The sequence below is a fragment of the Haliaeetus albicilla genome, chromosome 16 (assembly GCF_947461875.1).
Source record: "Haliaeetus albicilla chromosome 16, bHalAlb1.1, whole genome shotgun sequence".
In the NCBI taxonomy this organism is placed as follows: Eukaryota; Metazoa; Chordata; class Aves; order Accipitriformes; family Accipitridae; genus Haliaeetus; species Haliaeetus albicilla.
In genome coordinates, this window is record NC_091498.1 from 706,244 (window position 1) to 725,106 (window position 18,863).

The following is an 18,863-nucleotide window of genomic DNA, read 5'->3' on the forward strand; positions in this document are numbered from 1 at the left end:
GACCGGAAGCGGCTCTTGGATGCTGAGGGCGCGGCGGGTGGCGCTGGCGGGGCTGGCTCGGGCCGGGGAGGGAGCGCCGGGCCCGGCACCGGGCCTGGGCCTGGGCCTGGGCCTGGGCCTCGCCCGCAGCGCCCGCCTGCTGCTGCCGCCCGGCGGCGCCGCCCAGCCCGACCCGCAAGGTGGAGGCCGGGTCCGGGGGGGAGGCGCGGGTGGCGGCGCGGAGGGAGGCCGGGCCGGCGCGGCGGGAGGCCCGACCCGGGCTGGGCTGGGCGGGGCGGGGGGTGCCGGGCCGCCCCGCTGACCCGCCGGTGTCGGGCAGGCTGGAGGGAGGCGGTGGCGGCCGCCGTCGGTGCCTTGCAGGCGGGCGGGCTGGTGGCGGTGCCGACGGACACGGTGTACGGCGTGGCGTGCCTGGCCCAGGACTCCGGCGCCGTGCGGAGCATCTACAGCCTGAAGGGGCGGAACGGGAGGAAGCCGCTGGCCATCTGCCTCGGGGACGTGGACCGCCTCTACAGGTGGGCGTGGGGGCTGCGGCCGGCCCGCGGAGCCCCCCGGGGCTGGGCGGGCCGCGCCGCCGGTCTGCGGGGCTCTGCTGGGCTCCCGAGCTCTCACAAGAGCCCGGCGGCACAGCACTGCTTCCCACGGGGCGGCCGGGGGCTGCCGGTGCCGTTCGTGGCGGGGAGCGGCCACTTTCCGCGCTGCAGAGCATGAGGCCGCAGGGAAGGGCTGCACTGGAGCCGCTTCACAGCGCCCAGCACCTGCGGTCCGGGCCCTCTAACGCTTCCTCTTGCCATGCAGGTACTGCCAGGTGAACGTGCCGGACGAGCTGTTGCGGGACCTGCTTCCAGGACCTGTGACCCTGGTCTTAAAACGTTCGGAAGAACTAAACAAAGACTTGAATCCTTTCACGTCGGTAGGTCTTTGCTACAGGACGCATCTTGGGGTTTGAGGGACGGTGAGCTATTTCTGCGCTTCTGCTGTCGTAACTTTTATTCTGACGTGTGTGTTTAGCACGCTTAGCAGTGACAGGTGTTCTCCCAAAGCTGGTCCCTATGCTGTAGTGCTCCCTGCGACTTATTTGAACGCGGCACAACCCAGCATTGGGGGCTAACTTACAAAGACACATCTCGTATTATTGCTAGTTCAGCGGGTGTTGATGTACTGATTGTCTCGAGTATCAGCTTTAAGTCAAGAGGGCTTTAGGCAATGCAAGATTAAAAATGGTTACTGTGTGTAACACCAAGCTCTCTTCTTCCCTGTAGCTGGTTGGTGTTCGTATTCCAAATCACCCTTTTATTAGGGAGTTGGCACGAGCTTGCTCTGGACCACTGGCTTTAACAAGCGCTAACGTCAGCTGTCAGGCGAGCACGCTGACGGTTTCGGTAAGGCCGGTTTTGCCAGTAAGTGATGTTATTGTGGTAGTCTGTCAGAGCCCCAGGCTCTCACAATTGGAAGCCAGCTTTAGCAATAAACCAAGAATTTCTCTGCTGCTATTATATATTGTTTTAAAGTGATAATCTCTAGTTAAAACAGCCTGCAGATACGTGGTGTGGGGTAGCTGTCTTGCTATGATCCTCACCTTGAAAAGTGAGGAGGGCAGAGCTGAAAAGTAGTATTTAAAGGCTTATACACGCGTTTTGAAGTGGGTGCCAAATCTGAAAGACGGAAATGACTGTAGGAGGGGTGGCTGTGGAATGAGACTGCTGCTGCCTGTACAGCTCCTTGCAGCCTGGTAACTAACAGTAACTCAAGGAGATATCTTTTTGCAAAGCTTGTGACCCTGGTGATGGTGTAGTTGGGCACAGTAGCAGACAGACACCTTGTCTTTGTCCCCAGATGTCTTGATAGACTTCTGGCTTTTTTTGTGTGCTCCTTAATAAGCAGTGGTGCAGCTAAGAAGTCTTCAACCAGAGAATCCTTGTGGCTTTCCTGCATGTCTGAGAGAAATCTGTTCTAAGAAATCAAACCGAGATGTGTTCATGATAGAAAAAAAGCGAGCTGACCTGGTAGCGGAAGGGGAGAGACCACCTCCCTTAACAACAGAATGTCCAGTAGTGTCTCTTAAAACACAATCACAAACCATCTTCGGGACTTTTAGCCACATCTCTTTTTTTCAGGAATTCCAAGACCTATGGCCTCAGTTGTCCTTAATCATAGATGGAGGCCCAATAGGGGATGTCCAGAGCCCAGAGTGTCGTTTGGGGTCAACTGTGGTTGACTTATCTGTGTCGGGGAAGTTCACCATCATTCGTCCTGGCTGGTGAGCACTCTTTGCTGAGTAGAACTGTAGCTTTTTCTTTAAATGAAATGAAACTTTCAAGTTAGGGTGGGTTGTGTTTTGCTTTTTTTCCCATAGCAGTTGAACCTTCACGTTAATCCAGCAGGCTCAGAAATACTGGAAGTGCTCTAGATTCCAAGCCCAGGAGACCCCTTTCTAGAAGCTTCTATGTGAAACGCTCTAGTTCCTGGAGTTCAAGTTCTCCTCAATTCAAAATGCAATACGGGGTCTAACTGATTGCTCTTTCCCAGAAAATGGAGTTTAATCCTTCAAAACCTTTTTTCTGACGGTTCTGTTTCACCCCACAGTGCACTGACACCTACAGTTGAAATCCTGAGGCAGAAGTATGGCTTGATACCAGAATCATCTTGAGACTTCAGACTCTGAGGAGGCTCTGCAGAGCTGGTAAAGCTGGGCACTGTGTGCCTGCACATTCAGGAAATGGGCGTTCGTGGCCTTGTTTAATAAGGTCAATGGGTTATGTGAAGGTTAATAAACAAAAGATTAAAAAAGAAGATAAAAAACCGAAGCAACAGTTGATGGGTATCTGTTAATTAATATCACATCTGCTGTGGTCTGAGAAACCCACCCAAATATGTATGCTAACCTCTCTGTGCTGCTGTACCATTCCCAAATACCTGTCTGTTTTATTAACATGATTAGGCCTTTGAAATACAGTAGTCTGAATGATAGACTATTCTTAGGATGGGATGATGAAGGTAGTGTCTGATCTACCCTCCCCTTAACACTTATTCCATGTCTTTGTTTATTGTATCTGCACTGAAAGAAAAGCAAAGATGGAAAAGAGGTTTTTCGAGCTTTCACGATGTTATAGCTGTGGTGTTCTCTGGCTGTTTTTCTCTGTTTTAAATGTAATCAAAACCTACTACTGAGATGAAACTAAGTGCTTTTGACAGTTAGCAGTATTCAAATGGTCCCTACCTAGACAAGAGCTGCTCAGAAGGACCTGGCTTCCTCATAATACAAAGAATGAAAACAAGCTCTTAGCTTGCTGATCTTCATTTTTTAAATGTGGACTTCCTTCTCTTGATTTTGTTCTGCAAACAGTGCTAAGCTGAAGTAAATAGGGAATGGATGAAAGTTTCCGCTGGTATTTATTCTTCATTGAAACATAAAGTTTATGGAGCTGCTATTAATTTAAAAAATGGTAAGCAACTTGCATGATTTTGTTATAAATGCTTGTTTTTAGACATTATTTTCCATGACTTTTGATGGACTTAAGTGGTTAGCAAGAACACGTATGGAGGCATCATAAGTAGAACCTTGTTTCACATCCAGAGCTGCTCCTTCTCATTTTATTGATACAGACAACTATAAATGAATTTTATGGTTAATTTAGAAGGGTCTAAGCATGGCTAAAATCACAAAAAAGGGAAAGCTACTGTGAGCTGAACCTCTTTCAAATCACAAATTAACGGTGTTTTCAGTTGCATTTTTATTGCAAATACTTTTTTCTCCTTGGTTCTAAAGGGGATGAAGCAACTTCAGATCTAAATTTTCAAAACAGGGAACACTAAACAATGAGTTAAGAGCTTTTAGTATAGATTATTGCATTTTCTTGGTTTCCAGCACATACAGTAGTAGTAATAAATAGTCTCTAGCGTTCCAGCTCTAATTATCTTTAGTTATTTGGATACAGTGGACCACAGTGACAATGCCCAGTGCAGAATTCCTTGGTATAGGAGGGTTGGATAAAGTAGAGGGTATGTAATGGCATGACTTAGTTTCACCTACAGTAGACAGTTGGGAGGAATATTTACTCCTCTTTACAGTAAGCTGATAGAGAAATGCTTTGACAGAGTTGCTAGCAGAATGAGGGATATGTGATCACTGTAGGCAGCGGGCCAAGGGCGTATGGTGAAATGCATGCCGGAACCCAGCTAATCATGTCGAACATCACAGAACAGACACATGGTAAGGAAAACCAGATCTTTGGCCCCCAAGCCAGCACCCCTTGTGAATTCCAGAGGAGCTTTGAAAGGGTCATCTGTACTAAATCTGCAGAAAATTAGATTTGACTGCTGCTTGGAGATTTCCTGCTCCCTGTAATGCTTCCTCCTGTCAGTCTGTAGCCTGGGCTTACACAGTCCTTTGGATACTTGCAGATGGCTGCTCGCATTCAGCAGCCTGGTTAGGCTGAAGGTTCTGTGGCTGCGTCTCCTTGAGTGCTTTTTTCTTGAACAGCTGCTCTGGGGTGCAGCTTTGTCAGCGGGACATCTTCTCTTTGCTGCAATGTTCTGCCCACCTGCGAGTCAGCTCCAGGTATGTGCTCGGCTGATGAGGAAGGTAGTCTAAAGGCGTGTCAGCGTCTTCTTGGGTACAGCTTTCTTGATCTGGGTGCCGTCGTGCCATGTGTTGAAGGATGTGATGGAGACGATCTCTAGCCTGACCATGACAGCAGCCTGCAGAGCTGTTTCATAGTACTTCCCATTGACTGTTCCGAGTGTTGTGGTTGTTCCAGGGGCAAATGCTGCTGTTGATGTAGCCTGCGCCAATGCTGGGGATGAACATCAGCTTGCTGGAGTTGCAGAAAGTTTTGATTGCGTTCCAGTTCTGGTGGGATGAGCCAAAAGAGAAACCGTTGGACACAAAGTATGTGTACATGCCTTCATACCCTGCGGAGAGGATTTCATGCTTGTGTCCCTCCTCCACAAGCAGCGCTACAAACACAGCGTCGTAAGAGGTGTTGCAGAGAAAATGGGAGCCTGATGGCGTGAGAACGTTGGCTCAGGATTCAGCTGATGTCAAGTAGGAATCATAGTTATAAAACAGTGGGAGACTATTGCCGGTGCTGGTCTTGGACTTACAAAAAGCTGCGTGTGATCTGTATCTAGCTAGAGGAGAGCACAAAGCTTTTTCAGAGGCGGGGGTGATAAGCCCTCAGCAGGCACTTCTATTATAAGGCAAGCATGGTGTGAGACGTGGTTTGCTGTAGGGGCCTCCTTTCCCACAGTCTTTATCTCTGTCTTCACGGGAGTGCCTGTGCCTGCTCCTTTCCTTTTTGAAAGAAAGGGTAGAGATGCCAGCCTACAGGCCGTAAATTCAGAAACCTGAGCAGAAGAAAGCAATTTTGGGTTCTGAAGGCAAGGTATTGAAGTGCCAGAGAAAGTGGGATTAGATTGTGACCCCTGCCCAGTACTGCCCTGTTGGCTCACTCTAGTCAGCTCCCTCCCCTGCACGCTGTTTTTTTGGACACTATTCTGATGTATTTAATTCAAAGGTCTGCACGCTGTTTGTGCTTAAAGCAACATTACGCAGCTGGATTTAGCCTACATGAAAAACTTACTTGTCCATGATGTATCTGATATTCTCATGCATGGTGTGGTCATTGCACCCTTTGTATGGCTGGATATGAAAGGCAACCTTCAAAAGAGCCCATGGAGATGGTTATTTTCATCACATGGTACTGCTTTCTCTGCACCCTGACCTCCCAGAAGACCGCAGGTCTGCTGTAAAGGACCTTCTGTCGCCCACTGTGGCCAGACTGGGCAGACCACTTCACAACACATGTAGAGTACAGCAGCCTACTCGGTGAAGCCGGGGCTTTTCACTGGTTTTCCCTAATGCTAGTAAAAAGGAAACTGAAAATCCCAATTATTAAGAAGAGGAAAAGCCCTGTATTTAGCTATTGTTCCCATGGTCTTAAACACAAGTACTCGTTTGTTTTAACACGGTCACTGAAGCAGAGGAGCAGGGCCTCTGCCCAAGCACAGCATTGGCTTCATGCTGGAGTCGAACGGTGAGTTTAATGGCCTCCACCAGCAGACAAGAGCCTTACCTTTATGGCGTACCTGCACGCAGCATCCACTACGGAGAGCACGAGGCTGTCCGACGGCTCACTGTTGTTGTCTGCTGGGCCGGGTGGGTACCGGGGCGGAACCAGCACTCCCGCAGCAGCACCGGACAGAGCAGGTCTCGGTCAAACGTCTCTTGTGCCTGAGCTTCTCCTCTCCCCGTGCAGCGGCAGAGCAGTAGGTGCCTCCCGTCACTCCAGCGCTTTAGAGCCCCGTGGTGTTTAAGCCCCAGTTACGAGAGGCTGTACTCGGCACTCCTGGGTACCTGTTGGGGCCCGTGGGTGCCAGCAGCACCGGCGAGGGGGCAGCGGGTGCCCTGTGCTGGGGTGTTGTGGCATGGTGGAGGGGAGCGACTGCAGCCACTGGTGGCCCCAGTGATGGGCTGTGGGGTGGTGGTGGGGGGCTGCTGTGTGCCCGTGCCTGGCACGGTGGGCTCCCCCTGGGGTTGGTGACTGGGGGGGCTCGGGGCCACCTGCAGCCACGGGGGGGGGGGCTGGCGGGCGGGCTGGGGCCGGCGGAGCCCCCGCTGGTGTCCCCCACCGGTGTCCCCCAGCGTCACGGCAGGACTGGGACGCATGTGTGGTGGGTCCCTCGGTGCTGAGGGCTGATCCCCTGTGGGAGTGACAATGCTCCCCGCAAGACCGGCCCATAGCTTGTCCCGGTGGGGAGGGTGGCGGGGAGGCCCGGTGATGGGCAAGGGCAGGGGCTGCCGCCCGCGCTCGGTTCCCAAGTGCAGTCGCTGAAACGGGTCGTTGATGAAGGACTAAACTTACTCGAGGAAAAGAAAACATGCTCCAGCAAACACTGAAGTGTGACTATCCGAGCTGTTAAAGGAAATAACATTTTAATTGGGTGAATCTGTTATGCACAAATGTTACAGGCGATAAAACTCCTGCTAAACGGGAACTCAGTAATGAGATGAACCTGTCGAGGGAACAAATTGCCTGCAAATCAGAAACAGGCTTCCGAGGCGCTCCAGCAGCTTTGGGGCTTCCATTATTCTGCTTGGCTGAAGCTCGTGCCGCCCCACAGCGCTGGAGCCTTCTGGCAGTATTTCCTCACGACAGCCACCCATGCAGAGTCATGGTCTGCAGGAGGAGTGTGGGTAAGCGTTAGCGAGCTGTAGAGACAGCTAGAAGTTTGCCTTTCAGAGCTTTATGTGTTTTTTGGCTGGGTTAGACGCATGCAAGAACTAACTGTGGGCTGGGTGCCAGGTTGGCAGCAGTGGTTCTGGTAGGACAAAAGTGGAAAGGGGTGTTGGGAGAGCATCCCGGTTCTGGCTGGTGTGCTGGGACTCCAGTGAGGAGAGTGCCTGGCCAGTCCTGGTGTGATCCTGTGGGGTGCTATATTGCCTTGGGTATGTTTTGGCCTCTTGCCACCTGAGTTTGCCAAAGAGATTTGGCAAACTTCTCCCTGGTGCTTGTACACCAGCCCTGCTGTGGGGGTGATGCCCGCTCCTCTCTTTCTGGGGGTACCAGCATCCTGTCCAAAGCAGCTATTTCAAGTCCTAGTCCCAGCTGTATTTCATGCTTCACCATGTGTGGCTCCTAGAAGCAGCACAGAGCCAGTGTTGGAAGAGCAGCAAGGAACGTCCCCCTGCTCAGATGAGCAGGTTTTTTTGTAAAACAGAGAACCTCATCTTTGTCCTCTGCCTCATCTGGGTGTAGGGCACAAGTGCTGCTGGAGCCTGAACTCTGCACACATGGGACTTGCTCTAGCAATACTTCATCTCTGTGTTTAAATGCTGTATCCAGAGGGGTGGAGAGAGGCATCCGACTCTTACCTCTCCGCTTTCTGGATCTGTTTGGTCAGAACACAAATGCAGCTACGCCTTCCTAAGGAAGCTGCTGGACCTCCCAATTGCAGGGAGATACCAGAAACCATGGTGCAAATGTACTTTAGTGGCTCGGGGGGTATAAGGCAGGCAAATGCCTCTCCTGCTTCCCCCATTTATTTTTCAAATCTCTTTAAGACCAGTGTGATAATTTTGGAGGCCTGATTCATGCTTGGGGGTGACACTCCTGTGTGTTCATTCATCAGCTCACATCTGCTTTGGCCTCTTCAGGGACTCGGTGAGCTCGGTTCCCTGCTTTGCCTCTCACTTACTGTCATCTGCTGGAGATGAGGACACTTTTTAATCTGATTTCGTGGCTGCCAGTTGTGAATGCAGTGAGCCTCGTGCTGAGCCAGCTAGCTCAGGAAGCTAGCGGTGCTGTGTTCATAGTCTTTTTCTGAGTCATTTCTTTCACTGGCTTGTGCAAAGGATGCTGCTGTTTGTGACCTCCTGGTTGGCAGACCCTTGCACCTGAGCACACTAGAGCCACCAAGAACCAGCTGCAGGGAAGGAGGCATTGGGGCTAAATACCACTGCTTTTTGATGGGCAGTTTTAAATTGCTCTGTTCAGCCCATCATCCCACAAGTAGCTGCTGTCATTTTCTTTCAAATAGCTACCTTCAGGCTACTTGTAGACATCAGGCTACAGAGGGTGGATGCTCCAGGGAGGTGGGAAGAGCTTTCTCTTTCTGTATCTGGTGACAAGGACGCTGGACAGAAATCTGCAGACCAGAGAATTTGCTGTCACTATTCTCCATCTGTGAATTAAATACCTCTAGAAACTGTCTATGACATTTAGTTTATGAACTGGCAGATGAAGTACCTGAAGGCAGGGCAGAACCATCTAAATAAAAATTATCTGGAAGCAATGAGCAGGGGGTGCATGGTGTATGGGTCGGGATCTTCAGGTCTAACAGCCACATCTAACTGGGTAAAATGGTGGTGTGGCTCAGTCTGGGTCTCCATGCTGCCCATGTGATACGCGTTCCAGCAGTATCGCAAGGATCAGCTTTTACTGGACTCCCATCCCTGACCCCACCTGACGCAACTCCCTGTAGTGCAGGAGGCCCAGAAAGATGAGTTCCCAAAAATTACTGCTCCAGGACGCTTCTCGCTACTGCATCGCCGGAGATGACGGTTGTTCTAAACGACTCTCATGCTGACTTCCCTGATGCCTCTGTCCATACATGTTTGTTCTCTGAGCAGCCCCATCAGCTTCCAGCCTTTTTGCTTCCAGGGTGGCCGAGGCGCCGGAGCCGTGTCTCCCACCACTAGATAGAGCTAGGCCACCGCAGGGAGCCTTGGAGCCGGCGGCTGAACTGGCTGACGTGTGTATGAACGCTTAAAAGCATTAATAAGCGAGTGCTGCGCTGGGGCCTTGCCGACACGGGCTTGGCGTGGCGCAGGTGGTGGCTTGCGTGCGGAGCTGCCCGCCGCAGGCGAGCGGCTGCCGGGGAGAGCAGGACGTGGTGCTGCTCTCCTGCCTGCGCCTGGTCCTTGCAAAGCCCACACTGGGATGATTTTTCCCAGTGTCTGAGTGCCACAGAGTGGTTATGTATCTTTATTGCTCTGAGCAGGTGTCTCAGTCGCTGCTAATGGACTGTAATACACACAGAGCTGACCCCAAAATGATGTCTTCACAGAAATTGCCTGTCTGGGGAGCTTCTGCTGTAAAAGCCCAGAAGCACCAGGCTGGGTGAATTACTGTCATCTGCAAAGCGTGTGCATGAGGGGTCTCTGGGTGCTTCCCCTTCTCTGACCCTTTGCTCTTACTGCATCTTTCCAAATTGGGTATCCCGCAGGATAGAGGGGCCAAGGGAACTAAGAGGGATCGCTTCCCTTTTGTCTGTCTGCGCAGCACCCTATCCCCTCCATGGCTGTCCCTGCAGTGCAGATAGGCACTGAGCAGAGGGTATGATTTGGTGGAGGGGACAGAGCGGGGCATGGGGGTGCCTCCTTGGGCCCTGGCAGGCAGTGGGTGCGGGCAGTCTGCTCCCCACAGCCCCCGGTTCACACCGACACTGAGCAGAGCCAGAACCAGCTGCCCTGATGCCTGGCTTCCCCCATACCTGTACTGCGAATGTAAAGGCTGTTTGGGGGCTCCCTGTAACGTCTCGCCGTAGCGAGCAATTTCCCTACTGATTCTGCTCCCTCTGTATTTGCATGGTGAGCTTCCCCCTCGTCTCATTCCTCAGCTCATCAGCTATTCATTGATCTTTGCCAGGCTCCTCCAGCACTCATTCATCACTCTCACGCCCGCCATCCACTTTCAAAATGTTTCCTATTTTTCCGGTGATGTATTTCCCTGTTCAGACAAGCTAATCTTGCGCCATCAATAATCGGGGTGCAGCTGTGCTCCTGACCTCTGTGCTGGCACAGGCACGCGGCTCTGCCCTCCGTGGATGGAGCCAGCCGAGCTGCGGGGGCCTTCTGGGAGCCGCTTCCCTGGCTGCTGGGTCTCTGTTGCAGCAGGTCATCCCTCCCCTTGGGGACTTAGAAGCGTGCAGATGGAGGTGATGCCCTCATGGCCAGGAAGGGCTGTTTTCCCATAGCTGGGCGGGGGGGGATGGTCTTCAAGAAGGTGAGGCAAGGGCCTGAGGCAGAGCAGCCTTGCTTTAAAGGGTCTGGCTTTGCGGTCTGCTCTGGGGTGCCCAAAGCCTCATCTTTCTGCCACAACTTGGTGTGGCATTTGCAAGCAGCCTTGGTGGGCAGAAAACTGGGGAAATGGATCGGCATCTCGGCTGGTGCCTCTGCTTCTGGCTCATTCCATGCTGCTGGCGTTCAGTGTCCCTGCAAGTGACAGCTTTATTTGTGCCACTGGCATCAAGAGGATGAGCCACGCGTCAGGCATGGGTGAAATGGCTGGTGCCCTTGTTCCCTTGCAGGAAATGCAGACACTATAAATTACTTCTTTCCTCTGGCTGCTGGGTGTCTGCAGGCCACTGTAGCTGTCAGGGTGATGTACACAGGACCAGCTAAAGTAACCAGCCTTTGTGTCAGCACTTGGGCACTGTCAACACCTCTGGAATGCACCAGCATGGAGGAAATGCAGGCTTTGTTGCCTATTCAGGTGTTCTTGATACTTTCCAAAGTGGGGACCCTGCTGCTGTGCTGAGTGATTTTGTGCAAAGACTCAGTGCCAGGTATCATGTGTGCAGTGGGCAGGGGGACATGGCATCAGGACTGACAGCAGTGGTGAGTGTCTGGGGCACTGCAAGTTGTCTGCTGAGACACATTGTGAAAATACACTCATGACCAGTTCGGACGTGCTGATGAGACAAATAGCTTCTGCTGGAGTGGAGAGAGATGCCTTTTTAGATCTTGTAGGTGGAACTATAAACGCTTGCATAAGCCAATTCACAGGAGCAATACAGATCAGGGTGACTCTTGTGTTTGCAACCCTTGTTGAAATCACATTGGCATGAGCACTCAGAGCAGGAGATACATGGTTTGCATTTTAATTAGCACTTGCCCTCCAAATAAAAATGCATCTTTAGAACCTCATTAGCAGAGCCAGTTCAAACTCATATAGCAATGATTTAAATGAGCAACAACAGACCAGGCAGGTTTAGTCTGAGTTGATATCAGAGGTGAAGCTGCTGAGTGTCTGACCCTTTCCATCCCCGTTAAGGCCATTGGGGAAAAATGCTGTCAGGGGTTTGTGTTTGGAAGCCTTGGCTGAGTAATCTGGTCTGTCTGATGTCAGGCAGTTGCTGGGTAACTCTTGCTTCTCACTGTGATCTTATCTACTGATGTTCATTGAGTGCTTCCCCATGTCCACAATGTCATTCTTGCTGCTGCAGTTGGTGGCTAAAAGCCTCTGGCTTTTCATACCCTTTTTTATTTTGTGCAGTTGTTACATGGCAGAGGTGGTTGTGCTGAGAACTTTTCACAGCTGGTATAGTTGGAGCACCCTTTATTGTTGACTTCTGGTTATTGTTTGGAGTACTGTAGGAAGCAGGACATAAATCAGAGCAACCCAGGAATAACTTGTTACAGGAAGGTGCCTCAGACAATGTATTTAATTGCTTTAATATTTTTTACACAATTTTGGCCATCTCTAATAGTGATTGCCGCTAGATTTATTCCTTGTCCTTCCTCAAGCTCTGCAGGCCTGAGTGAACATGTATGGCTTCACAGTGCCACAGTACAGGCATGGTCTGCAGGTGCAGATATGCCTCAAGTCATGTCTTTGATGGGGCAGTCAGGAAGTCTTTGGCAAAACTGCCCTGTGCCTGTGCAGGGGTGAGGTGCTGTCCCTGGGCAGACTCACAAATACTGGCTCTGTGTCCTGAGGGCTCTTTGCCTTCACGCCACAGATGTCATTGAAGGCAAAGCAGCTAAGTCCTGCTTTAGTGGGCGCAGCAGCAATGTGCCTGCAAGGCTGGAGCATCCTCCTTGTTGCAGAGTGGTACTGGAAGCCACTGGAGCACCATTCTTGCTGCAAAAAGCCAGCTCCCCCAGAGATCCTGCTATCCAAGGCATCTGCTAGCCCCAGCCAGGGAGAAGTTTTCCTCCATCGCCGCAAACTGAGATCTGCAATGATGCTTTTAAATGCCCTCGCTCTACTTCACAGTACAGAGCAAAGAAAACCAGGCTTGGGCTAATTAAGCTGGAAACACAACATTGCAATTTGTAGCTGATTAAATCTTTCAAACAATATTTATGTTAATCTCCTTCTGATTTATTTTCTTATAATGCCTTGACTAGGACATAGTCCAGTGCATGGGGAAATGCTTCCAGATGGAGCACAGTCCTCCTTGCCAGATGCTTGAAGCTCAGAGTGAGGACTTTTCACTCACTGTGGTTACAGCCAGGAGAGATGATCCTGTCCATTTAGGCCATTTTTGTACATAGAGGGGGATGCCGAGCTGCAATTCTTGTTTCTGCTGCAGGAATGAGTCCGCCTGTAACAGGAGAGGGCTGTGAAACAGCGCGTGGGAAGGGGCATCCATGAGACAGCCAGTTCTTGGCTGGGGCTGTTCTGCCTTTCGTACACACACCTTGTGTCTCTGAACGAGGGCTTTGCTGTCTCAAGAGGAGGCTGCTGTAAAATGCTCCTTTGAGTTTATCTCTGGAGATTATAGGGGCCTATTACAAAAACCCAGTTTCCGTTTACATGCTGCACATGCATACCCACTTATACTGTCCTCCAGCCCTTCTTCCAGCTCCAGAGTTGGCAGGATGCCTGACAAATTTCCACAGGATACTGATTTAAGGAATTAGTCCGTAGAAGCATAGACAATAGAGACAGAAGGGACCTTGAGGCCATCTGGAGAGTCCGCTTCCCCAGACAGCATCCCCTCTCCCGAGTCACTCCAGACGCATTTGTCAGATTTGCTCTCAGCTCCCTTTTCTGGAGGAAATTCCACCTGGCTGCTGCTCATCTTCTTCCTATTTTCCAGTTCCTTAAAAAAATATTTATTGGGACTGGAATTTTTCAGCGGCTTAAAGGTAATGTGGTCTGTGTATGCCCAACTCTTCTCTTTTTTTCTCCCTTTTTCAAAAAGGTTGTAGTTTGCCCTTTCTGTTCTTGACACCTTGGAGATGGCTGCAGGATGAGTCCCGGGGTAGAGGGCTCTGGGCAGTGCAGGTCAAGGTGGGGATGTGCTGGGGGACAGGGGTCCCATGGGCTGCCACTGCTGCCAGAGCCCAACTGCTGGAGTGATGAACAGCCCGTGCTTGCAGGGAGGATAGCTCCAGAGGTCAAGGGGTTTTCACTGCGGAATTGTTAAATTAACTATTCATTTAATTATATTTTGATTAAATTAGATCTTTTTTTTTTTTTTTAATTTCACCAGCAAATGATTCTCTGCATAATTAATGCCAGCTGATTCTGCTAATTCACTTACTGCTGCTGAAGGGACACAGGTTTCGATTGCAGTCTGAGCCACGTGCTGGTTGCCAGGAGCTGGTATTGCCTGTGCTGTGTCAGGAGCTGCCCTGCAGGAAAGCTATGCTGTGGCTCTGGGGCTCCCCGGGGAGCACTCTTGTCCCCGGGGCCTGGGGGTCTCTGGGACGGGGAAAGCACTGGATCAGACCCCTCCTTGCAATGAAGCTATTCAGTTTTATTCATGAGCCCGCTCTCCCCTGGGTCTATGATGATGCTCTCCACTAACTCTGCCCACAGGTTCTGGGCAGCTCTTAGAACCCTTCGAGGGAGGCAGAATGCAGCAGACTGTGTTTAGGATGATGTGGGGGCCAGCAGCCACGCGTGGGGCAATGGGACAGCATAGGAGCAGCGGTGCTGGAGCTCCCATGGGGGACTCGGCAAGAGAAGCAAGAACATGGCACAACTTGACCCTGCTTCTCCTTGGGGACAAACCCCAAAGCATCTCCTGCTTCTCAGGGATGTGCAGGAGCTTGCGGAGCTGTCATTACTGTGGGCTGAGCTGATGAGCTGTCTCCTGATGAGAAACAAATTTAGTTAACCTCAAATTAGTCAGGAGAATGGGAGACTCTTCTTTGAAACGATGTCATTTAAACCATTGCACCTGAAATTATCCCCACTAGAAATGCAGCTGGAGGTAGTAATTAATTCACCGTGCTCCCATATTAATTCTGCAGCTGGTCTGCTCCAGCATGACTTTGATGAGCCATGTCCAGCAGCAGCTCTGGGCAGGGAGCCCTGGGACAGGCAGCCTGGTCCCCCTTGGTTTCTGTGTGGCTGACCATCAAAAGATAATTTTCAGGTTTTTCTCCTTGGTGTATAGTCGTATCCTTTAAATACCCTTCAGACTCTGACAAGCTTCCCGAGGCATGGAGAGAGCACTTCCCTGCCTCCAGGTGTCTGAAGGCAGAAGTGGTGAGTCTACAGGGATTTGGGGTTTTAATCATGAAAGATCATCTTTTAAAAACTGCAGTGTGAGCAGGACAATTGGTTTAATTATTCTGAGCATGTTTGGCCAAAATCCTGTGCCTGTTACAAGATGTCCCTACCCCTCTCTGCTGGGGGGGGGACAGCATGTTGCTGCAGTTGCTGGGGAGGCAAGCAGTGGAGCAGGGATCACTGGCAGAGCAGGGACCGCGGCGGAGCAGGGACCACCAGCGCCTGGCTGGTCCTGGCAGCCCCAGGGGCTGGCGGGAGGAGCGGCTGGTGGGGGTCTGCAGTGCCTGGATGGGGAAGGCTGGTTTTGGTTGGAAGGCTGCAATCGTCAGTAAAACTAAACTCAGCATCCAGCATGTTCCTGAGAGGCGACGCTGCCAGCAAGGTGCTGCTGCTGTTGGGAGCAGGCTGGTCCCGCAACCGGCCGGGCAGCCGTCCCGCTCCTGCTCGGCCGAGATGAGCATTCGGTACAGAGACCATGTGCGGCTCCACTTGTGCTTTCCGTGGTTAACGCTTCTGCGAATAACCTCTTAGAAATGATTCCAATTAGGCTAGCACATCTCTTTGTAATCTGGATCCCTGTTGTGCTGTCAGACTCAATTCAAATTTAATTTGCAGAAAGTGTATATCGGGCAGCTTTTTTACTTAGCACAAAACTTAGAGGAAGATAACATTGATGGAAAAAATAATACAAGTTCATATTCTTCTTACCTTAAGGAAGGAAAAGAGATGCCAGAAAACTTAGCCAAATTTACATTTTAATGGGAAATGTTACGACTGCCTGCTCCAGGAGACACAAATTGCTTTCCGGATGGGACCCTGACTTTATACTAAAGTGCAGGGAATTAAATCTAGCAGCCTCTGATGAGATGAAAGGGCTATCTAGAAAGGCAGCCACTGCCACCAGCCAGACGTGAGGATGGGGCCAGGCGCTGCTGGCCATGGCACGCTGCCTGTCCCCATCACGCCTGGGGACACAGGCAGGAGGGCCTGGAGGGAGGGAAGGAGGCTGCTGGGACTGACGGATGCAGCTCCTGGCTCCAGGGGCTGGAGGTGTCATGCAGGGGGCTGGAGGGCTGTTTGCAGAGAAAACCTGGGTTTTGCCCATTTTCTGTTCTGAAAACACCTGTTTGTTTCAGACCCTGGGTAACCCTGCCCCTGCTGGGTGTCCCCCCTGCCCTGTCGTGTCCCCCCTGTACTTAAGTGGGTGATGGCGGAGGAAGGGCTGGCTATGAGCGGTCTGTCCTTGCTCCCCTTGCAGCGAGGTGGAGGTTCCGGCAGCATTAACTGCACTTGCACAAGTGCCACTTCAGCCTCTCCCGCTGGCAGCTGCAGCAGGAGCCCTGCTGAGAGCCTGTGTCAGAGGCAGCTGCTCTCTTCGGGGTTTCTCTGCCCTCTTGTCTAATTGTTCCTAATCAGAGCAGCTCAAGCCTGCAGACAGGCTCCAGCAGCATGTCTCCGCAATGCCAGCATAGTGTCTCAGACCTTCACGCAGGGACAAAAGCTGTGCCCAGGAGAAGCTGCTGTTAATTTCTTAGCATCTTCAAGCTCTTTGAAGATGAAAACACGGTGCAGTGCTGTGTAGTCTTATCTCTCTGGCAGTGCCTGTCACCTGCAGCCATTTCTGGCACATTCACAAGCTCGGCAAAGGCTCGACCCTGCTGGGACCAAGTCTGGGGAGCCGCAGGGTTGAAACTAGGAATGTGTCTTGCGTCTCCTGCAGCTCTGCTGGGCTTGGGCACATAGCAGCCTCTGCTTGGGCTGGCAGCTGATGTGCTGTTGTCTAGCCCTTGAACTTGCAACAAAAGAGTATGTGAGCTGTTCTTAATATCTCTGGGTCCTCTGAGCCTCCCGGAGCTGCTGGGATGTCCCAACTGTACCCCAGCCTGGTGCCTGCTCCCTTCTTTGCAGGCATAGTTGCCCTGTCCTGGTGATAATGACCCAGCCTGCGCCAGGGATGCATTCGGGGGATTTGCCAGCCTCTGAGCTTGTTTTTCAGATAATTTCTCTGCACTTGAGGGTAGCTGGTTTTGTATACACATTGGATTTTTTTATATTGGCAGCACGATAGGCAAAGAGTTTTAGTGGCATCAGATATTCTTGTTAGTAACGACCAAGGTGTCTGAACAATTAAACTGACCATTAATAATCCGAGTGGCTCAGCTCACCAGCTATTTATTTACTTCCAAAAGTTGCTGGTAATTATTTTTCCTGCTTCTAAAGTGAGAGGTTGTGACTGCCAGTGTGGACTGGCAGGGTCTTGCTGCCAGTAGCGCTTGTCTGTGCCCTTCACGCCTCCCTGGCTGCACTGGCCTCTCCCAGCCCCGGGAGAGGCAGAATTGGAGCCCAGAGGAGAGAGGACAGCCCCTGTGCAAAGGGATGCAGGCACAGGAGTGCCTGCAGGCTGCGGTCCTGCAGCCGCTGCAGCTGCCTGAGCCGCGGGAGCATCCAGGCTGGTCAGTTCTGCGGGTTGCACCTGTCAGAGAGGCTGTGACCAGTGGCTGGGGGCTGCCCCGGCTGCCTCTCCGGTGGTGCTGCGCTCTGCCTGCACTCGCTGTGGGCAGGGGTCGTCTTGGGGCAGCGTGTGGGCTGCCTCCCACTGGGCAGGCAAACAGTCAGCAAGAAGGAGGGTCTGCTGGCAGGAGTCTCAGAGCCCCTAAAGCGTTGCCGAAACCTCTGGACACCCAGCCTCGGAGCTGGGATGGGGATGCTTCAGCAGGAGGGAGAGCCCCAGGGAGGGGGGTGGCCAAAGCACATGGAGAGGCACGGGAGGAAGGGTCTGTGTCTGTACCCCTTGCCAGGCTGGCTCTGCAGGTCCCTGTGCCGCTGGGATCACGCTGGAAGGTGCTGCTTTCCTCCGGCGTGAAGCTGGCTGCAGCTGTGTCCTTCACTCGCTCCGCCGGGCAGGGCGGGGGGGTGCGCAGGTGGGGCTGGGGGAGCAGAGCTCGCCCTGCATGGGAGCTGCCGGTGGTACCTGGAGTTTGTCCTTTTCCCAGACGGTGCTTTTCCAGTTGTCAGAGCAGTTGTGCGCAGTGGATGGGATGTAAATTCACAGCGTTGTAAGGCAAAGGCATCGCTCAAGCAAGTAGACAGCATGCTTATTGGGGATGCTTCCAATCCAATAAAATAAGCAAAAACATCGCTGTTGGAGGCTCAACCACAGCAGATGCTCCGGCACCCACGAGGCTGCTTCCCTGGGTGAAGCAGTGTCACTGTCTGGAATCCAAAGCAGTGATAAATCATAGGTGACCTTCAGTAATTTATTACTGCCTTGTGCAAAACACTGCTGCTTCTCTGGGCCAGTTCTTGGGCATCTGTCTGGGATCACAGTAATTCCAATCTTTAGCATCGTAATGGGTTTGTCATGGGTTAGATAATGATAAAAGGCTGGGGATGTAGGGGAACAGCAGATACTGAGCTGCTGGAAGCAGAGCAGTGCATGCACCAGTGGCAGCTACCACCAGCGTTTGCTGATGTGGGAAGTGCCATCCGGGGCTGCTGGGTCTGCAGAGCCAGGCAGGATCGCTCAGAGGCACCAGTGGCTGGCTCTTCTGCGCTGGATGGAGAGAGGTTGTTTCTAGCGTTTTCGGGTTGCCAGGCGTTAGTAGGTTCTGGCCTTCTGCTGCACACTCTGTTTATAGCAGTAGGACTAATGCTGTTAGTGATAAGTGATGGGAGAAGCGCCGAACACTCCGCATTGTTTGCAGCGTGGCAGATGTTCTGTTAATGATACGGAACAGCTCAGGGCGAGCGCTGTGGGTTTAGATTTCACAGTAACTTGCTGAGCTCCTGCGCAAATGCGGAGCCAAGTTTGGAGGCGGTGGGGCAGAAGTTGTAGAGCTTGTTGGTCACAGACATGGGCTGTTGGGGTAAAGCCGTGGGCTGGAGCCGCATATTGGGGCCATGGTGGAGTGGCGGGTGTTTGGTCCTTCAGAAACCTTAGTGGGCACCTATTTGGGTCTAAATTACAGGTTTTGGTGCTTCAGCTTGGGCAGTCAGTCTTGCACTGTTACCCTGGCAGCAGGGATGCTCTGTGCTGAAACACAGCAAGGGCTTGGGACCCTTCCTGCCAGCGCTGGCGTGAGAGCAGCCGGTCATGCTAATGCAGAC

At 52.0% G+C, this 18,863-nt stretch overlaps 2 protein-coding genes across 2 annotated transcripts; one reads left to right on the forward strand and one right to left on the reverse strand.

Annotated features, from left to right (window-relative positions):
• Nucleotide 1: 1 nt before the first annotated feature.
• Nucleotides 2–3,450, forward strand: YRDC (yrdC N6-threonylcarbamoyltransferase domain containing). Its single transcript, XM_069802828.1, has 6 exons — nt 2–179; nt 320–515; nt 799–913; nt 1,263–1,382; nt 2,118–2,260; nt 2,587–3,450. The coding sequence occupies exons 1-6, from the start codon at nt 20–22 to the stop codon at nt 2,648–2,650; spliced, it is 798 nt and encodes a 265-aa protein (XP_069658929.1). The 5' UTR covers nt 2–19; the 3' UTR covers nt 2,651–3,450.
• A 1,054-nt stretch (nt 3,451–4,504) lies between these two features.
• Nucleotides 4,505–18,647, reverse strand: MANEAL (mannosidase endo-alpha like). Its single transcript, XM_069804527.1, is given in 10 exon segments — nt 4,505–4,596; nt 4,599–4,735; nt 4,737–5,129; nt 5,586–5,662; nt 6,078–6,151; nt 6,634–6,832; nt 9,310–9,438; nt 12,730–12,834; nt 13,189–13,357; nt 18,526–18,647. Coding segments are annotated over 10 exon segments (1,497 nt in total).
• Between the last annotated feature and the right edge of the window lie 216 nt (nt 18,648–18,863).

Excerpts from the sequence above, each read along its gene's own strand:
- YRDC (XM_069802828.1), top strand. The coding sequence starts at position 20 with ATGCTGAGGGCGCGGCGGGTGGCGCTGGCGGGGCTGGCTCGGGCCGGG. Across the intron at positions 516-798 it reads GACGTGGACCGCCTCTACAG|GTACTGCCAGGTGAACGTGC; the intron begins GTGGGCGTGGGG and ends CTTGCCATGCAG. Across the intron at positions 914-1,262 it reads ACTTGAATCCTTTCACGTCG|CTGGTTGGTGTTCGTATTCC; the intron begins GTAGGTCTTTGC and ends TCTTCCCTGTAG.